The sequence below is a fragment of the Callithrix jacchus genome, chromosome 17 (genome assembly GCF_049354715.1).
Source record: "Callithrix jacchus isolate 240 chromosome 17, calJac240_pri, whole genome shotgun sequence".
In the NCBI taxonomy this organism is placed as follows: domain Eukaryota; kingdom Metazoa; phylum Chordata; class Mammalia; order Primates; family Cebidae; genus Callithrix; species Callithrix jacchus.
In genome coordinates this window covers 14,277,753-14,303,215 of record NC_133518.1, presented here as the reverse complement: position 1 = coordinate 14,303,215, position 25,463 = coordinate 14,277,753, and the positions used below count along the sequence as shown (strand labels likewise).

At 35.7% G+C, this 25,463-nt stretch overlaps 1 protein-coding gene across 11 annotated transcripts in view; it reads left to right on the top strand.

The window, feature by feature from the left end:
* Positions 1–25,463, top strand: part of ECT2 (epithelial cell transforming 2) — a 94,829-nt gene that overhangs the window by 27,217 nt on the left and 42,149 nt on the right. For all 11 annotated transcript variants that reach the window (XM_002759378.6, XM_078353832.1, XM_003735027.6 and 8 more), the window contains 4 exons: positions 8,157–8,225; positions 9,809–9,919; positions 10,719–10,815; positions 12,528–12,609. In XM_002759378.6, the coding sequence (XP_002759424.3) occupies positions 8,157–8,225; positions 9,809–9,919; positions 10,719–10,815; positions 12,528–12,609 (359 nt within the window). The remainder of the gene's footprint in view (positions 1–8,156; positions 8,226–9,808; positions 9,920–10,718; positions 10,816–12,527; positions 12,610–25,463) is intronic.

The following is a 25,463-nucleotide window of genomic DNA, read 5'->3' as shown; positions in this document are numbered from 1 at the left end:
GGGATCATAGGTGTGAGCCACCATGCCCTGCCTTTTTTTTGAGATGGAGAATACTCTGTCACTCAGGTGGACTGCAGTGACATTATCATGGGTTACTGCAACCTTGACCTCTTGGGCTCAAGTGATTCTCCCACCTCAGCCTCCCTCTAAGTAACTGGGATTACAGTTGCATGCCACCATGCCTAGCTAATTTTTTTAAAAAGTTTTTTTGTAGAGACAGGGCAGGGTCTTGCTGTGTTGCCCAGGCTAGTCTCAAACTCCTGGACTCAACTGATTCTCCTGCCTTAGCCTCCCAAAGTACTAGGATTATAGGCACGAGCTACTGTACCCAGCCTTTGTTTGCTGTTTTTTATTTTCGGTTAATCCTACAAACAAGGAATTAAGGATTTATGAAATCTATTCAATAGAGACATGTGACTCTTAGTACTATTTTTCTTATGTTCCTATTGTTTTTGCTCTTGGAGTGTATATTTTGTTTTGCTTTGGCTTGTTTTAAGACTCTGAACTTCTAATGGACTTAGAGTTCATTTAAGCCCCTTCTCCATTTATAGGCAGGTAAATGCCAAAAGTATGTAAGACAATGCTGTCCTCTCATTAATGATTTTCCTTTAGTGAAGGGCCTGTGATTTTTCAGGTATCAATCTCTTACAGTAAAATAATTTTTGGACAGGTTTAGCTGAACTCTTAAACTACTTTTTAAGTAGTTTAGCTTTGTTTCCTCTTATTTTTCCTCTGTAGTACTTGAGCAAAGTTGATCAATTTTCTTTTGAAAATAACTCACATTAATGTTTATGCCACATTCCAATAAAAGAACCAGTCTGAATTACAGAATGTTTTCCATTATATAAGATTGCTTTTGATTTTAGTACACATTAATAAACAAAAATTAGCAGATCTGTAGGTTAGTAAAAATGATACTTATTAATTGCTTGTATTTTGTGTTGTATCAGTGTTTCAGTTAATTTCTAGATCTAAAGAGAATGCCAAAGGAAACTATTTGTTTAAAAAGCTTATAAAGCTACAGAGTATCAGGCTAATTAATCCTATTCCAGTTAGGATTCTGAATTTTTGAAGAGGAAAATACTTTTAGAATATTTTTTGTTTTGTAAGAATTACTGAGTGTCACAAAAGCAGAGTGGAAGGTCAAGTAGGTTTTGTGGTATTTTTTGTTTTTTTTTTGAGAAAGAGACTCATGCTGTCGCCCAGGCTGGAGTACAATGGCGTGATCTTGGCTCACTGCAACCTCTGCCTCCCAGGTTCAAGTCATTCTCCTGCCTCAGCCTCCTGAGTAGCTGGGACTACAGGCATACACCACCATGTCTGGCCAATTTTTATATATTTAGTGGATCTGGGGTTCCACCGTGCTGACCAGGCTGGTGTTGAACTCCCGACCTCAAGTGATCCTCCCACCTTGCCCTCCCAAAGTACTGGGATTATAGGCATGAGCCACTGCGCCCACCCTGACAAGTAGATGTTTATATTGGTGTTTTGCCACTCTGTGGATCAATTTGTGTCAGTTATTTAGCTAGTCTGGACACCTTTCTATGACAAAATGTTATTTTATGTTTACAGAGTCATAATCTTAATTTAGAAAATCATGTTCTTTGATTCAGTGAAGCTTTGAAAATTCGTCACCCTTTAGTTTTCTCATGTGTAACTTAATTCTTTAAGCTTCTTTTTTAAGATAGAATTACTAGTACTTAAACTATTAGTTTATGGTTTTTGTTTTGTGGTTTTTTTCTTTTTTGGAGACAGGGTCGTGCTCTGTCACCTAGGCTGGAGTGCAGTGGCCTGATCTGAGCTCACTGCAACTAATTTTTTTGAGCTGATTTCAGGTTTGTCAAATATTTAGAAATGTTAAAGCTTATGTTCTTTTCTACCATGAAACCATTATGTGCTGTCAAACATTTGTAAAAATCAAGAAAAAAGGAAAAAGGGAGAGAAATACCCACAATCCCATCATCCAAATATGTCTAAAATTTTGGTTTATTTTCTTTGTCCTTTAATATATAGCAGTTTTTATTTCTTTTTAATGTTTTGAATGAAGCCAACCATCTATTGAGCATTACCACATCTTTTGAGCAAGAAGTTGATATTATTGTACACATTTTGTAGATGTGAAACCACTACACACAGAGAATAATTTTCCAGAGTCAGTCATCTAATAAATCCTGGATCCAAGACCTTTGTTTGTATAACTTCAAAGTCTGTTCTCCTAACCGCTAATGCTATTTTGCTTCTTTAAAATCATGCTGAGATACATTCTTTTAGCATGTAAATGAATACACCATGTAAATGTGTCTTAAATTTGTTCAATTTTTCATATCAGCTCCATATAGCATTCCTGAAAACGTTGGTGTCTATATTTTATAATATCACATAGTGGTTAATCATATGTACTTGAAAGAAACATTTAGTTGTTTATTTATTTATTTATAGAGACAAAGTCTTGCTCTGTTGCTCAGGCTGGAGTGCAGTTGTGCAATTTTGGCTCATTGCAACCTCTGTCTCCTGGGTTCAAATGATTCTCCTGCCTAAGGCTCCCCAGTAACTGGGGCTACAGGTGTGCATGTGTGCCACCACACCTGGCTCATTTTTGTATTTTTAGTGGAGATGGGTTTCACCATGTTGGCCAGGCAGGTCTCAAACTCCTGACCTCAGGTGATCTGCCTGCCTCAGCCTCTTATAGTGCTTGGATTACACCACTGTGCCTGGCCTTAACAAAGCAGATTTGATTGAGTTTGAAATCAGGTGACTTTAAGTGCTTCAGTTTTCCCGTCTATAAAATGGGGATAATAATAACCGACTCATGAAGTTGGGTAAACTAATCTTCAGAAGTTTTACATAGTGTTAAAACTTTTTTACTCACTGTGTTTACACCCACTGGCATTTAGATTACTGTCAGTAAATGTTTACTGAATGATGGTTGTGTTACCTTTAAATTTCAACATCAGGAATAGTACTTACTCAGTGTATTTCCTTATGTAGGTATTATGTGAACAACTTTAGTAGCCTTATTCTTAATTTACTTCCAGGGTCTAATGGGTTGATGTTTCGAGTAAGATCAGAATTTTTGAGGTTGTTATCTACATTTCTCTTTTCCTTAGTATGGATTTTTCTTTTTCAGGATTAAACATCATTAATCCTTGATGTACAAATTTCTACTCTTAGCTGGGCACAGTGGCTCATGCCTATAATCCCAGCACTTTGGGAGTCCGAGATGAATGGATTGCTTGGGCCTAGGGGTTGAGACCAGCCTGGGCAACAAGGCGAACCCCCCTCTCTACAAAAAAATAAAAAAAATTAGTTGGGTATGGTGGTGCATGCGTGTAGTTCCAGCTATTTGAGAGGCTGAGGTGGTAGGATTGCTTGAGCCCAGGAGACAGAGGTGGTTGAGCAACGATATGCCACTGCACTCCAGCCTGAGCAACAGAGTGAGACCCTGCCACAAAACCCAAAATAAACAAATTTCTTACTCTTATGCAACTATGATGAAACAAAAGAGTAAGAGAGGGATTGATAGGAGTTCTTTTTCTTTTTGTATGTGTCCTTTGTTATTTGAGTGTAAGCCTCAAAGAACTGTGTACTTGTTTCAGGAACCCATGTATGTTGCTTACTGTACAGTGAGCTCAACAAAAGGGAAACCCTCATTAAGATTAATGCTGTAGAATTGTCCTTTCTTTGGAGGAAAAGTTAAGAGAATCCTATGAGAATTTCTGATGTATTATAGACAAGGAGGAGGAAATGCATCTCAGTCTCTGTCCTAAATTGTGTCAGGCATTTTTCCCCAGAAATAATGTAAGAAATAGTGGCATTATGAATAAAGCTATTGGGGACTCGCCTGCCAAAATGAATCTCCCTTTCTAATGGGGAGGAACTGTAGAATAACATGGAATCTTGAGTCAGACAATCCTGAGTTTGAATACTGGTTCACAACTGTGTGACTTGAGGAAAGTTAATTAATCTCTGTAAGCCTTAGTTCCTTTATTACTTAGTTCCTGAGCTAATAGTATTAAGACGGCAATCTTTATTTTTATTTTTTTTTGAGATGGAGTCTCTGTTGCCCGGGCTGGATTGCAATTGCGTGATCTCGGCTCAGTGCAACATCTGCCTGCTGGGTTCAAGCAATTCTCCTGCCTCAGCCTCCCGAGTAGCTGGGACTACAGACACACGCCACCATGCCTGGCTAATTTTTTTAATTTTTAGTAGAGATGAGGTTTCACCATGCTGGCCAGGATGGTCTCCAACTCCTGACCTCATGATTCGCCCGCCTCAGCCTCCCAAAGTGCTGGGATTACAGGCATGAGCCACTGCACCCAGCCTAAGACAGCAGTCTTTAGTCAACAAGCATTAGGAATTAAAAGTTAACCAGAAACAGAGCAGACTATATTTCAGAATGCCTAAAGATTATTTTGCTTTCTTAGAGCAGTGTTCTTATAAAAGTATTTATTTCACAGGTTTAAATTATTCATATGTATGTGTGTTTGACTATGTATGTGAAGCCATTCTATAGTCTTTTATGTTTTGTAAAGATACTCCTGATTGTAAATTTTCTATTTTGCATCACAATTTTCTAAATATCTCCCCTACATAAATTTAACATGAAGATAGGAAAATATAGTAAATTGTACCCTATTGAGCGTAACTGTTAGATATTCCTCTAAGTGCTTTACAAGTATTAGCTCAGATAATACTCTATGAGGTAGGAATAAATACTTTCCTCATTTTTCAGAATAGGAAATTGAGGAATATATAGGTTAAATAACTTGGCCAAGGGCACAGAAGCCCGAGAGCCAGTATTTAAATTACCTCAGTAGTCAGTGCCAGAATTCAGTGCATTATATTGCCCCAAAATTAGGCTTATGTATAATCTTTTTCTCCTTTTTTTTTCTTTTAAGTACAATTCTGAACAGTTAAATCTTCCTAGTTCTTGTTGTTTGTGGACTGTTAAAATATTTTTTCTTAGAGTTTACTTTTATGCTATCGAAATTAGTTTTTCTTCCTTTTGAACTTTATTGAATCTACTAGTTAGTATAGGACAGTGATTCTTAAATTATTTGGCTTTAGGATCCCTTTGCATTCTTAAAAATTGAAGAAGTTGTGCTTAAGTGGATTTTATATATTGGTATTTGCTGTATTCAGAATTTTAAAATATTATTTAAGATGTATTATTTTTTTAACAGCTTTACTGAGGCACATCTTACATGTTTTTAAATTCACCTATTTAAAATACACAATTCAGGCTGGGTGTGGCGGCTCCTGCCTGTAATCCCAGCACTTTGGAAGGGTGAGGCAGGAATATCGCTTGAATCTGGGAGTTTGAGACCAGAGTGATCAACATAGTGAGAACCCAGTTTTGCAAAAAATAAAAAAGTTAGCTGACTCTGGTGGCACATGCCTATAGCCCCAGCTACTTGGGAGGCTTAGGTGGGAGGATTGCTTGAGCCTGGGAGGTTGAGGCTACAGTGAGTCATGATTGTGCTACTGCACTCCAGCCTGAGCAATAGAGTAAGACCCTGTCTCAAAAAAAAAAATTATATAGTACAATTCAGTTATTTTAGTAACTTAACCAGGTGGTACAACCATCACCATAAATCCACGTTAGGACATTTTCACTACCCACCCCAAATAAGATGTCTACTTACGGTTAATCTTTATTCCTGCCCCAGACATAGGCAACTACTAATGTGCTTTCTGTATCTATGTCTTGCCCTTTCTGGACATTTTATATATATAATACATTATAAATATACATTGATACTATGTGTATATACATAGTATATAAATATACTATTTCATATACTATATAGTATTGTATATATGTTTATATAGTGGTCTTTTATGTATGGTTTCCTCTTAGCATTTTTTTTTTTTTTTTAAGTTCATCTAAATGTAGCATGTTAGAAGTTCTTTTTTGCTGGTCAGGTATTCCATTATATGACTATACTAACTTTTAAAAGTCTATTCATCAGCTGATAGACATTTAGATTGTTTTTGTTTTTGGCTATTAGGAATAATGCTGCTGTGAGAATGTGGTGTGTAGATCTTTGGGTGGACATGTGTTCATTTCTCTTGAGTAAATACTGAGGGGTAGGATTGATAGTAGCTGTATGGTAGTTTTATATTTTAAATTTTTGAGAAAATGTCAGGGTTTTCTTTTAATTTTAAAGTTAATTAATTAATTTAAAGATGTGGTCATGCCATATTGTCCAGGCTGGCCTCAAACTCTGGTCTCAAGTGATCCTCCCATTCAGCCTCCCAGGTAGCTTGGACCCATTAGTTGTTATTTTCACCAGTAATGAATGAGAGTTCCAAATCCGCCCCGTCTTTTTTTTTGAGCCCGAGTCTTGGTCTGTCGCCATGCTGGAGTACAATGGTGTGAACTCGGCTCACTACAACCTTTGCCTCCCAGGTTCAAGCAGTTCTTCTGCCTCAGCCTCCCAAGGCACGCACCACTACACCCTGCCAATTTTTATATTTTTTGTAGAAATGGGGTTTCACCCCTTTGACCAGGGCGGTCTTGATCTCTTGACATCGTAATCTGCCCACCTTGGCCTCCCAAAGTGCTGGGATTACAGGCATGAGCTACCTCGCCTGGCCTTTTTTTTAAAAAGTTATAACCATGCTAGTGGGTGAGGAGACGTCTCTTGTGGCTTTAATTTTATTTCCCTAATGATTAGTAAGTGTCTTTTCACATGATCATTAACTATTTGTATATTATTTTTGGTGAAATGGCTACTGTATGTTGCCCATTTTTGATTGGATTATCCTTGAGTTTTAAGGGTTCACTATAAATTGTGGATACAAGTTTTCTTGAAGTACAAAAGTTTTTAATTTGATGAAGTTCACTGTACTCTTTTTTTCTTTTGTGGACTGTGATTTCAGTGTCATATCTAAATATTTTTTTCTAAACTCAAGATTTTGAAGATTGTTTTCTGTTTTCTTCAAAAAGTTGTTTTGCTTGAGTTGAGGGTTTAAGTTCATCTTTTTGTATGTGGGATATCTAGTTTTATATTAATTCATTTAAAATAATAACTGATTACAGGTAACACAAGTAACATATTCTTTAAGAAAAATAATTTTTCAAACAAAAATAATTAGTAAGGGGAGTGGTGGTATTGTAGTTTTTTTACTGTCTGACTTAATAGAAGACGGATTCCCATATCTGCTTCTGCATTGTCTGTTGCAATATCACACATCATGTAGCTTGTAGAAAACAACTGTATACTTGTGAGAGAATGAGTGAAAAGGTCAAATAATGCTTTAGTAGTATTACAAAAATAATTTTAATCAGGGATTCTACCAAAAGGATATCCTGGCAGTCTTTGATGAAACTTTAGTTGAAACTTTATAGAGAATATTTAGTATAAGAGCTTGTTGATTGATAATCTACTTTAATCACTTAGAATTTCAATTAGGGCTTGTCATTTCCTTGGCATCTCATTTTATCATCTTATTTGTTTTTTTATTATAAAGCTTTTAAATGTTCTTAGTTTTTACAAAGAAGTAATATTTTAGAATGACTATGAGGAATTAACAAACTATGCTTCATGGGCCAAATCCAGCCCATTGCGTGTTTTGGTATTGGAACACAGTCACACTCATTCATTCACACTTTTTTTTTTTCCAAGACGGGGTTTCACCATGTTGGTCAGGCTGGTCTTGAACTCCTGACCTCAGGTGATCCGTCTGCCTTGGCCTCCAAAGTGCTTGAATTACAGGTGTGAGCCACCACGCCCGGCCCATTCACACTTTTAAATTTGCTTACGCCTGTTGGAGATTACAGTCTTTAAAGACTGATGTTAAATAAGATGCCTCAGCAACTACTTTATAGAAAGTAGTTTTCTATAATTAATAACACCAATCAGCTTTATAGTTAATAACAAAATACTGAGTTATCACATCATACTGGAAAGTTAGGCTTATTGACTTCACAATATTTGTATTTTAAAAATTATTTTTCAAAGGATGTTTTCTTTGTAGTAAAAAAAAATTAATTCCTTGTTGAAGAGAAAGAATGGGTTGTTCATTATTTTACAAATCAAATTAAGACACTTTGTAAAGTGCTGCTTTCCAATGAGTATCCTGGAAATATTAAAAGATGTATAAAGAGCTGTCAGGTTTAATGTTAAATATTTCAATTCGTGCTATTTCAGGATGATCTTGAAGACCTTATAGTTAATTGGGATGAGAGCAAAAGCATCGGTGACATTTTTCTAAAATATGTAAGTATTGTATTTCTTTTTTAAGTTTTCAGATTAAAGTAGTATCTGATAAAGGACTGGCAAGGAATGTAATTTACCTATTTAAATGTGAGAGGTTTTAAAACTGACATGATTGTGTTTCTAAAATATACCGGAAATGTTCTTTGTCTTCCGAAACATGCCTTCTAGACACAACTTAACACTTTCTTAATGGCCCAAGACTATTAGAAGAATGCTAATTATCATGCTGTGCTATAATTGTTTTAGTATAAATCAAGTTATTTGCCCTTCATAAATGGCCACAGATTGTATTTTTATTTTGTATATTATTTTTTATTTTAAGTTCAGGAGTATAATATGTACAGGTTTCTTATGTAGGTAAAGTTGTGTCATGGGGGTCTATTGTACAGATTATTTTGTCACCCAAGTGTTAAGCCTAGTGCCTATTAGTTACTTTTCCTGGTCTCCTTCCTTCTACCCTCCACCTTTCAATAGGTCCCAGGTGTGTATTGCTTCCCTCTGTGTCTATGTCCTCTCATCCTTTAGCTCCCACTTATAAGTGAGAACATGTGATGTTTGGTTTTCTGTTCCTGTGTTAGTTTGCTAGGGATGATGCTCTCCAGCTCCATCTATGTGTCTGCAAAGGACATGATATTGCTCTTTTTTTAATTCTTTTTTTTGATATGGCTGCATAGCATTTCATAGTGTATATATACCACATTTTCTTTATTAAGTCTATCATTGATGGTCCCTTAGGTTGATTCCATATCCTTGCTACTGTGAATATTGCTGAATTCTACCAAATGTACAAAGAAGTCTTTATTTTTCTCCCTTCTTGTTGATAACTGTTGTCATGTCTGTTTCTGTTTAAGGGCTTCTAATGAACTGCCTCTTCTTTACTAGGATAAGAACCACACAACTTAAGTTTTATAAATTCATTTTGATGAGGTTCTGTAAATAGAATTTACACGTTTCTTTGAATCTCTTTAAATAAAATTTGTAAGTTTCAGTGCCTTGAGTACTGGCATTTATAATTATATTTTTTGAGGCCTCTTTCAACTTCTTTCCTTACAAAATAGTCTCTTAGATGTTTTTTCAGTGTGGTTGAGAAAAAAAATTTACAAATTATTTCTTCATATGTTTTTTGATACCTTTTAATTTTCTCAATTAGCCAAGACCATTTTCCTTTTCTTGCTTGCATTTTTGGGTAATATAACTGATCTTTTAACGGGGGTTTGGATTTTTGAATAAATATCATGCTTTTGGCATCTACATAGATCAGCTGTAATTTAATTAATATTTTTTGAACTCATAGACATTTTCTTTGTCATGTTTGTATCAATACAATTAAGCTTTAACATGCTTTTGTTTTTTTCTGGATCTTTACATGTTTTAGACTATGTATACCAATTGATGTATTTTGTTTGGCAATTAACTGTTTACTGAGAAGTTTGTAAGATAAGTTTTTATATTTGAGAAGAAATTTATTTTAAACTTTAGCATCAATATGTTAGATTGTGACTTAATTATTTGACTTTAAGTTTCATTGTCTCTAAGGGTGATAAATGTATAACAATAATGTTTTTTCTCCCTTTTCTTTCTAGTCAAAAGATTTGGTAAAAACGTACCCTCCCTTTGTAAACTTCTTTGAAATGAGCAAGGAAACAATTATTAAATGTGAAAAACAGAAACCAAGATTTCATGCTTTTCTCAAGGTAATGTATATTTCTTTCAAGTAAAAATTTGAGGATTATTTCTGAAGTAATACATCAAAATTATGAAAAAATGAAGTACATTTTAACTTTAGTAAAATGTATCTGTGTAGGAACATCTTAATGTCTGTTAATTTTAGTTGTACTTGTGGTGACAATGATGTTTAGCTTTGGAAAGTTTGATATATTCAGTATTAGGTGCCAGGAGGCAGCTGAGTGAAAAATAATGTTATATGCAGACATCTTTTTTTTTTTTAAGTTGTGGCTGGGTGCACTGGCCAATGTCAGCCTGTAATCATAGCACTTTGAGAGGCTGATAAGGGAGGATTGCTTGAGCAACATAGTGAGACCCCTATCTCTACAAAAAAGTTTTTAAAAAGTTATACGTTATTTTAGTTCTCAAAACACCTAATGATTTTCCAGTGAGATTTGTTTTGCCTTTAATGATTTTCTTCTTACCAGTTCCTTTGTTATTTAATGGTACTAGCATAATTAATATTATTAAATGTGCTTTTTCTTGTGAATGATGCAGACTTAAGAGAATTGTAAGATGGGATATATAGGAGTTTGTAGAGGAACTCACTTTTTATGTAAGATGTTAACCACTGGCTGGCCAAGAGGTCATTTCAGGCCCTGAAAAATTATTCAGCCACAGTAATCTGCTGGGGAGCAATTACACCTCTTCTCTATTAGTTTGTATCAGGAACACTGATGTTAAGGTGTAATCTAATAAAAGTAGGACATAGGACATACAGTCTTTTCAGAAAACCTTTTTTGAAATTGTTGAATAAATTTTTTTCAGATAAACCAAGCAAAACCAGAATGTGGACGGCAGAGCCTTGTTGAACTTCTTATCCGACCAGTACAGAGGTTACCCAGTGTTGCATTACTTTTAAATGGTACGTGTCTGATCTGTTTCAAACTACTTCAGATATTTTAATGGAATTGTTTTTTCCAAAAAGTTCGAATTTCTTCTCGTTTTCAGAGTTTCTTAGATTTCAGCATTAAAGTTTATATATGTTTTGCTTTATGGATTATCTTAAAAAATACTTACTGGTGCTACAAAAATTCAGTCTAGCCTGAAATACTTTATTTGTTGTGGTATCAATTATATTGACTAAGAGTATACATTTTGTCTTTTCATTTAAAAGTCTATTTCATGGTGTGTCACTAATTCAAAATCATTTTACATCCAAGTACCTACAAAATTTGCCCACAAAATCACAAAGAGAGAGAGAATTCATTTACCCAAGTTTTTTGTAGCCGTTTTTTGAATATCAGTAAAGTTCTATATACTTGGCTTTATGCTTACTTTTTTTGCCTTTAGATTGCTCAGAATACTTTTGAAACATGTATTTATTCTAGAACTGAACTACAGATATCAATAGTAGGGAGTTTTCAGCAGAGAATTTTTATGAATAAATTTTGCCTGTGGTAAAAAATGTGTATGTATATTCTGTTACATTTAGCTGGCTAAGGACTGTATCAGTTTTTATTTTATTTTTAATTAAGTGTGAAAACTAAATTATAGTCTGTAATCCCAGCACTTTGGAAGACCAGGGGTAAGCCCAGAAGTTGGGGACCAGCCTGGGCAACATAGAGAGACCCTGTCTCTAAAAATAATTAAAAAAAAAAAATTATAAACAGGAATAAGTCTATAATAAAGCATTTAATTCCTAAACTTGATCTACACTAATATGTAAAGCAGATAAGGAGGCAAATTTTGTGACTGTTTAATCTGTTATTTAAAAAATCTTGGTTAGTATATGAATTATAGTAGTAACTAAAAATCTGACAATTTTTGTTTTCTTTAGAATTATCTAATATCTCAACTAATATAGTTGAGAATTACTGGCTTATAAAATGATTTATCTACTATTTAAAACTATTCTGTTTTACAAATTGTAAGGAGAATATATGAACAAACTTCAGTTTTCCAAAACATTGTGGTTTTCTTCCAATTTACATATCTTCATTATTATTTCATTAAGTACTTGTAGAAATTCATAAATGTTATGAATAAAATTATTTCTAAGTTTTATTACTATTATTACACATGAGAGATTAATTAGGTGGACAGTGGTACTAGGTTAAACTTAGATTTGATAAGACTATGCCAAGGATGACATAGGGAACACAAATAAATAACCTGGAGTAGAAGAGTCAATGTGTTAAGTATAAGTCTCTAAAGTAACAAAATCTGTTCTTAAAGACACCAGATGCTCTCTTTGATGTAGCCATGGACCCCAGTGTGAAATACAAAATACATTATGATTTCTGAGCTTACCGAGTGAGGATCATGTATTTTCATTTAGCACTATGGAGAGAGTTTGAGGAATCTAGGAGTCCTCAAGCATTACTTGAAGGGATTGGAACGTAAGTGTAAGAAAATCAAGATTACATATTCTGAAAATTTAGTCAGTAAAAATGGAAACCTTAACAGATGTATAAGAGAGTTTTTTAGGGAATAGTGCTTAAAACTTTTTTAAAAGTAGATTGAATATTATCTTTAAACATTAATCAGCTATATCAAGATGGATAGCATTTTAAAGTCTTAGATGAGAAATCACTTAATATTTTATGCATGAAAAAAATCATCATATTATTACAGATCTTAAGAAGCATACAGCTGATGAAAATCCAGACAAAAGCACTTTAGAAAAAGCTATTGGATCACTAAAGGAAGTAATGACGTAAGTGCATTGTTTCAATTTTTGATCCTGACTTAGATTTCTAATGGAATTAAGAACAACTAGAATCATAAATAGCAAAATATCAATAGCAAAATTCTTGTAAATTGCTGTAAAATAAATTATTTTTCTAATAGTGTTACACAGAAATATCATTAAGATACATTCATTAATCAAAACGTTTAATTCTGAAGTTATTCAACTATTGTGCACAGAGAATAATAGTTTGGAAACTTGAAAATGTTACAACTGCCCTATTAGACATTTTCTTCATATAACTCTAGTCATAGCTTGTTTCTGTCTTCATATTAATGAGAATTGCCCAAATATAACGTGAGAATTGACCACAGTGAAACGAAAAGATTTATAATACTTTTTCACTTTAACTTTTAACTTTTTGTTTTCTACCTAGAATTCTGTGGAATTAAATTGGCAGAACTAGTTGGAAATGTATTAAAAGTGTAAATTCAATGAAATTGATTTGGGGGGTTGGTTGGTTTGTTGGAGATGGGAGTCTCACTCTGTTGCCCAGGCTGGAGTGCAGCGGCCTGATCTTGGCTCACTGCAACCTCTGCCTTCTGGGTTTAAGCAGTTCTCTGCCTCAGCCTCCCAAGTAGCTGGGATTACAGGTGCCTGCCACCATGCCCAGCTAATTTTTGTATTTTTAGTAGAGACAGGGTTTCACCATCTTGACCAGGCTGGTCTTGGACTCCTAACTTCGTGATCCACCTGCCTCAGCCTCCCAAAGTGCTGGGATTACAGGCGTGAGCCACCATGCCCAGCCTGATTTGGGGAGTTTGATCATAAACTTAGGCTGCTTACTATAATCTAACTTGGAAATAGGACTGATCAGAAATTATCTTCTGACTGTTAGGAGCAGAGTAGAAAACTCCCTTGCCGTTAACTGTTTTTGTTTTGCCTCAGAGAAGGCACTTTAAGTGGGCTTTATATATCAGTGTATTTAATTGATTTCTGGGATTCCAGGTGCTTCTGTGTGAGAGTTTCTTAAAAGGCTTCCAGAAAAGCTCTTAAGGAAAAGCTTCACTAGCTCTAGAGAGGGGATTCAGCAGAGACCTCTCTCTCATTCTCTTATTTGAAACAATAATGCTCATATTAGTTATTATCAGCTTCTGTTGCTGCTGAAAGGGTTATGTAAACAGGTGTCCAAAGACTCCCTCAGATACCAAAATCTGCAGGTGCTCAGGTCCCCTACAGTCAGCATCTGCAGATATGGAGGGCTGACTGTATATACTTTTTTGTTTTGTTTTTTGCTTATATTTGTATTTTGTACATTCACCAAACAACCATCATGCTTTTGATTTTTTTTCTCCCCGGGACCAGGATAATAGTATTGAGACTATTATGATGACAATTCTCCATATTTTTTCAACACCTTATGGTTTAAAATACTCTGACACACAATATTTACCTTGATCTTTTCAACAAACTTTACGAAGTAGACAGTCATTGTTTTCATATTTTTATAAAAGAAACTGAGAGATTGTTACCTGCTCAATTTTTCTGTTTAGAGTGTAGAATACTCTACAAGTGGCTTATGCTATTTGTTATTTATGTATAATATATTTTGGTAAGCAAAGATTATTAAGTAAGTAAGGAAAAGTAGCAAATAGATTAGTCATTTGACATGCTGCCTTCTTTAGAAGAGTGTCAAGCTTGCTGCTGTGGGGATAATGAGCTGAATCAGTAAGACATTTAAGTTTCTTGAGAACTTCTATTTTTAATGTATCTCTACCCTAAGTGCCTTTCCCATAGATTTTCAATAAATGTTGAATTATAGGAGCTGATATTTTAATGTCAAATTGTGATGCTGATTTATAAGCCTTACAGAATTTTACCAGATCTAAATTCTTGAGATTCTTGAACATTTACTCTAGAGATTTAATGCTTATTTTGGTTGATTAAAACCACCATAACCTATCAGATACAGGAAATGATGACACAACACCGCTTTGCTAGTCCTTGCCATTGAGGCAAACTAAAAACGCCTCCTAAAATTGGATTCTAACAACATCAGGTATATGTGCTTAGTTTTTCACTATTAATTTGTTACATATACATATGTTTTTAGTTATTTCAAATACGACTTTTTTAAACTACACATATTTAAAATATAGTTTGATTAATTTCGGCACACGTTTCCAAGAAACCATCACCACAATCAAGATGAGGGACATTTCCATCACCCCCAAAATTTACTCATGCCCCTTGGTAATAATCTCCTTTTCTGGCCCATCCTGTTTTGCCCTTCCCAAGGCAACCTTCTATCACTGTAATTTAGGAATGCCCCAGATATTACAGGGTAAGTTGCAGACCATAGCAATGAAGGAAATATCCCAGTAAAGCAACTCGTGAATTTTTTCATTTCTCAGTGCATATAAAAGTTACGTTTACACTATACCATAGCCTGTGAATTATACAGTAGCATTATGTTTAAAAATTAATGTACATACCTGATATCTGAGCCTTTGGTAAGTTCTGGTCTTTTTGCTGGTGAAGGTCTTGCCTCGATATTGACCAGGGTGGTGGTTGCTGAAGGCTGGGGTGACTGTGGTAATTACTTCTCTCTCTCTCTCTCTCTCTCTCTCTCACTCTCTCTCTCTCTCTCTCTCTCTCTCTCTCTCTCTCTCTCTCTCCAAGGTCTCACTCTAGTTGCCCAGGCCAGAGTGCAGTGGCACAGTCTCAACTCACTGCAGCTTTCACCTTCTCCCACCTCAGCCTCCTTAGCCGGGATTACAGATGTGTACCACCATGCCTGGCTAATTTTTATATTTTTTGTAGAGCTGGGGTTTCACCATGTTGCCCAGGCTGGTCATGAACTCCTGAACTCAAGCAATCTGCCCACCTCGGCTTCCCCAACTACTGGAATAAGTATTGGGATTACACGCATGAGCCACCACACCCAGGCAGCAATTTCTTCAATAAGACAGCAATGAAGTTGACCATATCAATTGACTCTTCCTTTCGTGAACAATTTCTCTGTAGCATGCAATGCTGTTGAATAGAATTTGACCCATAGTGAAACTTGAAAGTCGGGGTCAGTTATTTTAGATTTTGACACCATGTTATCAACTAAGTGTCTATAGTATTCTAAATCCTTTCTTGTCATTTCAACAATATTACCGCATCTTCACCAGGAGTAGATTTCATCTCAAGAGACCACTTTCTTTGCTTATATGTAAGAAGCAACTCTTTATCTGTTCAGGATTTTTCATGAGATTGCAGCAATTCAGTCCCATCTTTAGCCTCCACTTCTAATTGTAGTCCACTTGCTGTTTCTGCCACATCTGCAATTCCTTCTGCAACTGAAATCTTGAACCCCTCAAAGTCATCCATAAGGATTGGAATCAACTTCTTCTAGACTATTAATGTCGACATATGACCTCCCATGATTCACAAATGTACTTTTCTTTTTCTTCATTTTTATTTGTGCCTCCTTGGCCTGAGCTCTAGCCGTTGTTTTTTTTTCCTCCCTCGTTTCTCTGCTGTTGACCACTGCAGACTCTCTGCAATCTGCAACCTGTAACCTTGGTGTTACCTCCCCTGAGGTCTCCACCTATGCCCGTAGCCTCTCACATCCAGCCTCACCTGCCCGATAGATGTTCTTAAATGGCAACAAAGATGATGAGTTTTTTCCAGTAGATTTTCTTTTTCCTTTTTTTGTCAGTTCAGGTTTAATAGAAACTGCCAAAGATCAGTTGGCCGATACCCTTTATTGATACATCATACAAATCAGTGGCCTGTCCCACAGCACAACTCAAGCCATTCCTACCAAGGGAAGAAAGGCTGGCCTCTCTAACCCCTGTAGGAAAGGCTTAGTTTCTACCACATCACATCTCATTGGAATCTAAAGTCTAGTGTTTTACTTATGAAAATAGAAAAGAGGTTTTCTTATGGCTAAGTACTGCAGCCTGGCACTAAAATGGCCCAGTGCTCACTTTTGCTTGGAAAAATATTCTGTGCTCTTTTGGACATCATCCAGTAGGTTTTCAATTGACTTGGTTATTCTTACGATTCTTCTGATGGATTTGTTCTGTCTGTGGCAGCTATAGCTTTATGAAATGTGTTTCTTAAATAGTAAGACTTGAAAGTTGAAATTACTTCTTGATTCATGGGCTGCAGAATGGGATGTTGAGCTAGCAGGCATGAAAATAAAATTAGTCTTCTGTACATCTCCATCAGAACTCTTGGATGACCAGGCATATTGTCAATAAGCGGTAATCTTTTGAAAGGAACATTTTTCTGAGCTGTAGGTCTCAAGAGTGGGCTTACAAGATTTGGCAGGGCTGGGTGCAGTGGCTCATGCCTGTAATCCCAACACTTTGGGAGGTGAGGTGAGCAGATCACTTGAGGCCAGGAGTTGTAGACCAGCCTGACCAACATTGTGAAACCCTGTCTCTACTAAAAACACAAAAAAATTAGCTGAGTCTGATGATGCATGCCTGTAATCCCAGCTACTCAGTGGCTGAGCTACGAGAATTGCTTGAATCCAAGAGCTGGATGTTGTGGTGAGCCAGGATTGCACTGCCACTGCACTTCAGCCTGATGACAGAGTGAGACTCTGTCTGAAAAAAAAAAAAAAAATGTAGTAAACCCTGACAGGTGTGCTGTCATCCATACTTTGGTGTTTCATTTGTAGAACACAGGCAAGGTCGATTTAGCATAATTCTTAAGGGCCCTTGGATTTTCAGAATGGTCAATGATCATTGGCTACCACATAGTCACCAGTTGCATTAGCCCCTAACAAGAGTCAGCCTGTCCTTCGAAGCTCTGAAACCAGGCATTTACTTCTCCTCTCTAGTTGTGAGAGTCCTAGAAAGCATCTTCTTCTACTGGAAGGCTGTTTTGTCTGTTGTTTAGTATAGCCACCTTCTTCAATTATTTTAGCTAGGGTTTCTGGATAACTTGCTGTAGCTTCTCCGTTAGCACTTGCTGCTTCAGCTGGCAATTTTATGTTACAGAAATGGCTTCTTTCCTTAAACTTCCCTGAACCAACTCTGCTAACCTCAAACTTTTCTTCTTCAGCTTTCTTACTTACCTTTCTCAGCCTTCACAGAATTTAAGAGAGTTAGGAAATTGTTCGGGATTAGTTAGGGGCTTGTTCTGGATTGTTAAGGTTGGTCTGATCTTCTGTCTAGACCACTCAAACCTTTTCCATATCAGCAATAAGATTGTTTCACTTATTATTCATGTCACTAGAGTAGCACTTTAAATTTTCTTCAATAACTTTTCTTTTACATTCACAGTTTGGCTGTTCGATGCAAGAGGCTTAGCTTTAAGACTATCTCTGTTTTCAACTTGCCCCTCTTACTAAACTCAATCATTTCTAGCTTTTGATTTGAAGTGAGAAATGTGCAACTCCTTCTTTCACTTAGTTAGAGGACATTGTAGGATTGGTCATTAATTTCAATATTGTATCTCAGGGAATAGAGAAGCAAGAGGAGAGAGAGATAGGGAATGGCTAGCTGGTGGAGCACTCAGAACACACACGTATTTATTAATTAGGTTCAATGCCTTATATGGGCATTGTTTGTGGTGTCCCAAAATAATTACAATAGCAACATCATCATAACACCATAACAGATATCATAATCACCATATCATCATAACAGTTAATCATCATAATCACTATAGCAGATATAATAATAAGAAGAAAGTTTGAAATATTGAGAGAAATACCAAAATGTGATAGAGACACAAAGTAAGCACGTATTGTTAGAAAAACGGCACTATAGACCTAATGGACATGGGGTTGCTCAGAAACTTTCAATCTCTTTGAAACAGCAGCGACAGGAACAACAAACAACACTATATGTGAAGAACAATAAAGCAAAGCACAATAAAGCGAGATATGCATATATACAGTTTCTAGGGTTTTATTTACATGGAATCTTTTGTCTGGTTTTTTTTTTCATTCAGCATAATTACTTTGAGATTAGTCCTTATTGCTTATTTCAGTAGTGAATTTACTTTTATTTTCCATTGTATGGCTATATCACAATTTATCCATTTTCATGTTGATGGCATTTTGATTGTTTCCAGTTCTTGGCTATTACAAGTAAAGCTACTTTGAAAATGTGTGAACCAGTCTATGTATAGATATATGCCTTCATTTCTCTTGGATAAATACCTAGGTGTGGGAACAGTAGGTCAGATAGTAGGTGTATGCATTTTTTTTCTGGGGGTAGGGGGCAGGGTCTCATTCTGTGGCCCAGGCTGGAGCGTGGTGGTATAATGTTGGCTCATTGAAACCTCCACCTTTCGGGCTCAAGCATTCCTCCCATCTCAGTCTTCTGAGTAGTTGGGACTACAGGTGCAATGCTATCAGGTAAGTTTTTGTATTTTTTGTAGAGACAGGGTTTCACTATGTTGCCCAGGCTGGTCTCGAACTCCTGGACTCAAGCAATCTGCCTGCCTCAGCCCCACAAAGTGTTGTGATTACAGGCCTGAGCTACTGCACCCAGCAAGCTGTATGCATTTCTAAGAAACTGTCAAACTGTTGGCAAGATGATTATATTATTTTGCATTTCCACCAACTGTGTGTGGTGTTTGAGTTTCCATGTCCTTACCAACAGTTGGTGTGGTCAGTCATTTTATTTATTTATTTATTTATTTTTGAGACAGAGTCTTGCTCTGTCATCAGGCTGGAGTGCAGTGGTGCAATCTTGGTTCACTGCAACCTCTGACTCCCTGGTTCAAGTGATTCTCCTGCCTCAGCCTCCTGAGTAGCTGGGATTACAGGCAGGTGCCATCACGCCCAACTAGTTTTTGTATTTTTACTAGAGACGGGGTTTCACCATGTTAGCCAGGATGTTCTTGATCTCCTGACCCTGTGATCTGCCTGCCTTGGCCTCCCAAAGTGCTGGGATTACAGGAGTGACCCACCGTGCCTGGCCTTTTTTAAATTTTTTTATTCTTATTTTTTGAGATGGAGTTTTACTCTGTTGCCTAGGCTGGAGTAGTGGCACAGTCTTGGCTCATGGCAATCCCCGCCTCCCGGGTTCAAGCAATTCTCCTGCCTCAGCCTCAGGAGTAGTTGGGATTACAGGCATCTGCCATCATGCCCAACTAATTGTAGTATTTTTAGTAGAGACGGGGCTTCACCATGTTGACCAGTCTGGTCTCGAACTCCTGTCCTCAGGTGGTCCACTGGCCTCAGCCTCCCAAAGCACTGGGATTATAGGTGTGAGCCACCGTGCCCGGCCTGGCCAGTCATTTTAATTTGTGACATTTTAATAGATGTGTGGTTGTTTTTCCCATTTTCTTAATGACAAATGATGTTAAACATCTTTTCATGTGATTATTTGCTATCATATTACTTTGTTTGGTGATGTGCCTGTTTGAGTCTTCTATTTGAAAAAAATTTTTTTGCTTGTTCTGTAATTGAATTTTGAGAGTCCTTTATATATTCTAGTTAAAAGGCTTTTTTTAAAAAAGATATATGATTGCAAATATTTCCTCCTAGTTTCTAGCTTGATTTTTCTTTTGACATTTCTTGCAAAAAATAGTTCTAGATTTTGAAGTCTAATTTATGAAATTTTATTTTAACAAAAAAAAGAGAAATTTTATTTTAATGAACAATACTTTTATCTAAGAAATATTCATCTAACCCAAGGTTATAAGGATATTTTTCTTATTTTCTATTTAAGAATGTTTGTGGGATTAGTCTTTAGAGAAAAATCATTTAGGTCTGTGACCCATTAATGAGTTAATTTTGAAGTTCATTTTTAAACTACAGAAATCTATTCTAGCAGTGTTTGTTGAAAAGAATATTTTTTTTGCTACTGAATAGCATTTGTTCCATTGCTGAAAATTAGCTGACCATAAATGTAAGGGTTTATTTCTTTACTCTCAGTCCTGCTTCACTGATCTGTATGTCTGTGCTTATGCCAGAACCACACAGCCTTGATTACCGTACTTTAAGTTTTGAAATTGGGAAGAATGTGTCTTCCAACTTTGTTCTTTTTCAGAATTGGTTTTGCTATTCTGAGTTCCATAAATTTGGCATGTGACTTTTAGAAGCATCTTGTCGGCTTCTGAAAAACAACAACAAAAAAACAGTGGTAATGTGTATAGGAATTTTATTGAATTTGTACGTCAATTTGAGGAGTATTATCTTAGCAATATTTTTATTATTTTTGAAATGGAGTCTTCACTGTCATCCAGGCTGGAGTGCAAGGCACAATCTTGTCTCAATGTAACCTCCGCCTCCTAGGTTCAAGTGATTCCCCAGCATCAGCCTCCTGAGTAGCTGGGACTACAGGTTTGTACCATCATGCCTGGCTAATTTTTGTATTTTTAAGTAGAGATGGGGTTTCAGCATGTTATAGGCTGGTCTTGAACTCCTGGCCTCAGATGATCCACCCACCTTGGCCTCCCAAAGTATTTGGATTATAGGCATGAGCCCCCTCGCTCAGCCTATCTTAGCAATATTAAATCTTCTGATTTATGAATATTTACTTTTAATTTCTTTCAACTATATTTTGTGGTTTTCAGAGTATAAGCTTTGTGGGTTTCTTGTTAGACTTATTCTTAAGTATTTTATTCTTTTTGATACTATTGTAAATGGAATTGCTTTCTTAATTTCATTTTTTGGATTGTTTATTGCTAGCATATAGAAATACAATAGAATTTTATATGGTGATCTTGTATCTTGCAACCTTGATGAACTTCTTATTCTAATAATGTCTTAGTGAATTCTTTAGGATTTTCCATGAATAAGATTATGTCATTGGCAAATATAGTTTTACTTTTTTTTTTAAGCTGGATAGCTTTTATTTTTATATCTAATTGTTCTGGGTGAAAGTTGCAGTACAATGTTAAACAGAGAAGTGGTGAGTGTGGACGTCTTGTCTTGTTTTTCATTTCATGGGGAAGGCATTCGGTCTTTCAACACTGTGGATGAGCTTTGGAGTTCTTGTAGATTTCCTTTATTAGAGTGAGCAAGTTCTCACCTACATCTACATTGTTTTATGTTTTTATTATAAAATAGGTTTTTGTTTTGTTTTTCTGAGACAGGGTCTTGCTCTGTCACTAAGGCTGGAGTACAGTGGTGCAGTCAGCACACTGCAGCCTTCAACTTCTGGACTCAAGAGGTTCTCCCACCTCAGCCTCACTAATAGAGGTTGGAATTACAGGCACATGCCAACAGCCTCGACCATTTTCTAAAAAGTTTATTTTTTAAAGATAGAGTTTCGCTATGTTGACCAGGCTTTCTGTTGGGTTTTGTTACATGCTTTTTTGTGTGTCTACCAAGCTGGTCATTTGTTTCTTGTTTTTGTTCTCTTGATTATGGTATATTATATTAATTGATTTTTGCATATTAACTCAACCTTGTACTTATATTCCTGGTATCAATCCCAGTTGGTGATGATGTATAATCCTTATATGTTGCTGGATTTGGTTTGCTAGTATTTTGTTGAAGATTATTGTGTCTATAGTCATAAGGTATACTGGTCTGTCATTTTCTTTTGATGTCTTCTCTGACTTTGGTGTCAGGCTATTACTTGTTTCACAGAATGAGCTGAGTAGTGCTTTTTTCTGTTCTGTTTTTTGTAAGAATTTCTGAACAACTGATATTCTTCAGTATTTGTTAGAATTAATCAGTGAAGCTGGGCACAGTGGCTCACGCCTGTAATCCCAGCACTTTGGGAGGCCGAAGTGGGAGGATTACTTGATGTCAGGGTTCAAGACCAGCCTGGCCAACAAGGTGGGCATTGTGGCACACGCCTGTAATCCCAGCTACTCAGGAGACTGAAACAGGAGAATAGCTTGAACCTGGGAGATGGAGGTTGCAGTGAGCCAAGATCATACCACTGAACTCCAGCCTAGGCAACAGAGCAAGACTCTGTCTCAAAGGAAAAAAAAAATCAGTGAAGCCACCTGGGCTTAGGATTTTTATTATAGGAAGTTTATCTGTTGTTATAGATCTATTCAGATTTTCTATCTCTTCTTGACTCAGTTTATGAATTTTGATTTCTGTGTCTAGGAATTTGTCCATTATATCTATGCAATCTGCTTTGTTGGCATATAATTGTTCATAATGTTCCCTTACAATGCTTTCTGTAAGGTTAATAGTGATGTCTCATCTTTTATCTCTGACTTTGGTAACTTGAGTATTCTCTTTTTTCTTGATCAGCCTAGCTAAAAGGTTTGTCAGTGTTGATTTTTTTTCAAAGAACCAACTTTTGAGTTACTTGATTTTGTTTCTGTTATTTTTGTACATTCTGTTTCATTAATTTCTATTAATTTAATCTCTTTTTACTTTCTTCTTGTGTAGGTTTAGTTTGCTCTTTTATTTCCCACTATCTTAAGGTAGAAGGTAACATTATTGATTTATGATTGTTCTTTATTTTGCCCATTTATAGCTAAAAATTTCCTCTAAGCACTGCTTTAGTTGCATCTCACAGATTTGGGTGTGCTGTGTTTCTGTCTCAGAAAGTCTTTTCTGATTTTCCTTGTGACTTTTTTTCTTGACCCATTGGTTATTTAGGAGTATGTTAATTCCCACATATTTTTGAATTTCTAAAGTTTTCTTTCGGTATTAATTTCTAGTTTCACTCCATTTTTGTTCCATGATTTCAGTCTTTTAAATCAATCTTGCATGATACTGTGCATGATTTCAATCTTTTTAAACTTTTCGAGGCTTCTGTGGCTTACCCTGGAGAATATGCTATGTACACTTCAGAAGAATGTGTATTTGCTATTGTTGGGTGGAGTATTCTATAGATTTCTGTTAGGTTTAGTTGTTTTATAGTGTTATTCAAGTCTACTATTTCCTCCTTCTGTCTAGTAGTTCTGTTCTTTATTGAATGTGGAGTATTGGAATCCTCAACTATTATTTTTGAATTGTCTAAAGTCTTCATTTCTGTGTTTGCTTAAGTTCGTACGTGTTATAATTGTTACATTTTTCTGATGGATTGACTCTTTTATCATTGTAAAGTGTCTATAGTAAAAATTTTTGTCTTAAAGCTTTTTAAAATATGATATTACTATAACCGTTATAGTTCAGTTTTGCTTTCTGTTTGTGTGGTATCTTTTTCCATCATTTTTCTTTCAACCTATTTGTGTTTAAATCTAGCCTATCTCTTATAGACAGCATATAGTTAGACCATGTGTTTTTATTCAGGCTGATAGTCTCTGGTTCTGGATTGTTGACTGCATTTTCATTAATGTTATTTATATTATTGATATATTTGGATTTACTCTGCCATTTTACTTATTGCTTTTTATGTCTAATGTCTTTTCTTTCCCTTTGTTCTGCCTTTTTTTTTTTAACATTAACCAAATATTCTCAGTGTAATGTTTTAATTTTTTTTTAAGCCATTCTGATTTTAGCACTGGACATATCATTTTTTAAATAATTTTAGGCAATTTTTAAAAATAATTATAGGCATGAGCATGGTGGCTCATGCCTGTAATCCCAGCGCTTTGGGAGACCAAGGTGGGTGCATGGCTTTGAGCTCAGGAGGCCAAGACCTGCCTGGGCCACATAGTGAAAAAAAAGTTTTTAAAAAAATTATTTTGCTATATACACTTTTAACTTATTTTCTTAGTTGGTTGCTCCAGGGAGTATCACATGTGTCTTACCAGAAACTGCTTCAGATTTATAATGACTGTCTCCAGTGAGTTATAGTAACATTACGTCTCTATTCTCCCTTCCCCCTTTTTATGCTGTTATTTTAAAACGTAATACATTTATTATGTGTTCTAACCCATTTATTATATGTGTTATATGTTTATAATTCTAGTTTTTTTTGATATTCATGGGAGATTGGTTCTAGGACACTGCCTCAACCAATCATGGCTACCAAAATTTTTGAATCTTCAGGTCTCTTCTATAAAGTATTGTAATATTTGCATATACTATCCCTAATATATGATCTCCAAATTAATTATAATATCTAATACAATGTAAATGCTGTATAAATAGTTATTTGTTGTTATTTTTACTTTTTAAATTGGATTTTTTTTTCTGAGTCTTTTTGATGAGGTTGTTTGAAGTCATAACTGAGGGAATTCATAGATATGGAGGACCATATTATTAAATACATCACATAATTTTATATCTTTTAAAACAAGATAGAAAGGAGAGCAAGTACATATAGTTTATTAATCTTATTTACTGTTTCTGCTATTAATCATTCAGATTTACTGTCTAGTGTAATTTCTCTTAGTCCAGAAGAGCTTTAGTTTTATATCAGATTTTATCTTTGTTCACTATTTTTAAAGCTCTTATGAATTATTTGTCCAGGTGTCACTTTCTCACTTTCTTCATGTTTTTTTTTTTTGGAGACAGAGTCTTACTCTGTCACCCAGGCTGGAGTGCAGTGACATGATCTGGGCTCACAGCAGCCTTTGCCTCCCCTGTTCAAGCCATTCTCATGCCTCAGCCCCCTGAGTAACTGGGATTACAGGTGGGCACCACCATGCCCAGCTAATTTTTGTATTTTTGGTAGAGACAGGGTTTCACTATGTTGGCCACTTTGGTCATGAACTCCTGACCTCAGATGATCCACCTGCCTTGGCTTCTCAAAGTGCTGGGATTACAGATTTTCTTCATGCTTTTGTGCTTGAGGTTTGTTGCACTTTTTGGCTTTGTGGAATTAAAGTTTTTATCAAGTTTGGAAAAATTACACCTATATTTGGCCTCTTAAGTGAGTCACACAACTCGTGGGTGCTATGCTTTTTTTTTTTCTTTCTGTTGTCTCTCTTTTTAATTTTGGATGATTTCTATTGTAAAAGTTGATAATATAAATTGGATCATTCATTTTGTAGCACTTGTGTTTTAATTGGCTTTTGTGTTTTTGATATTGAATTGAATAACCTAGATAAATTTA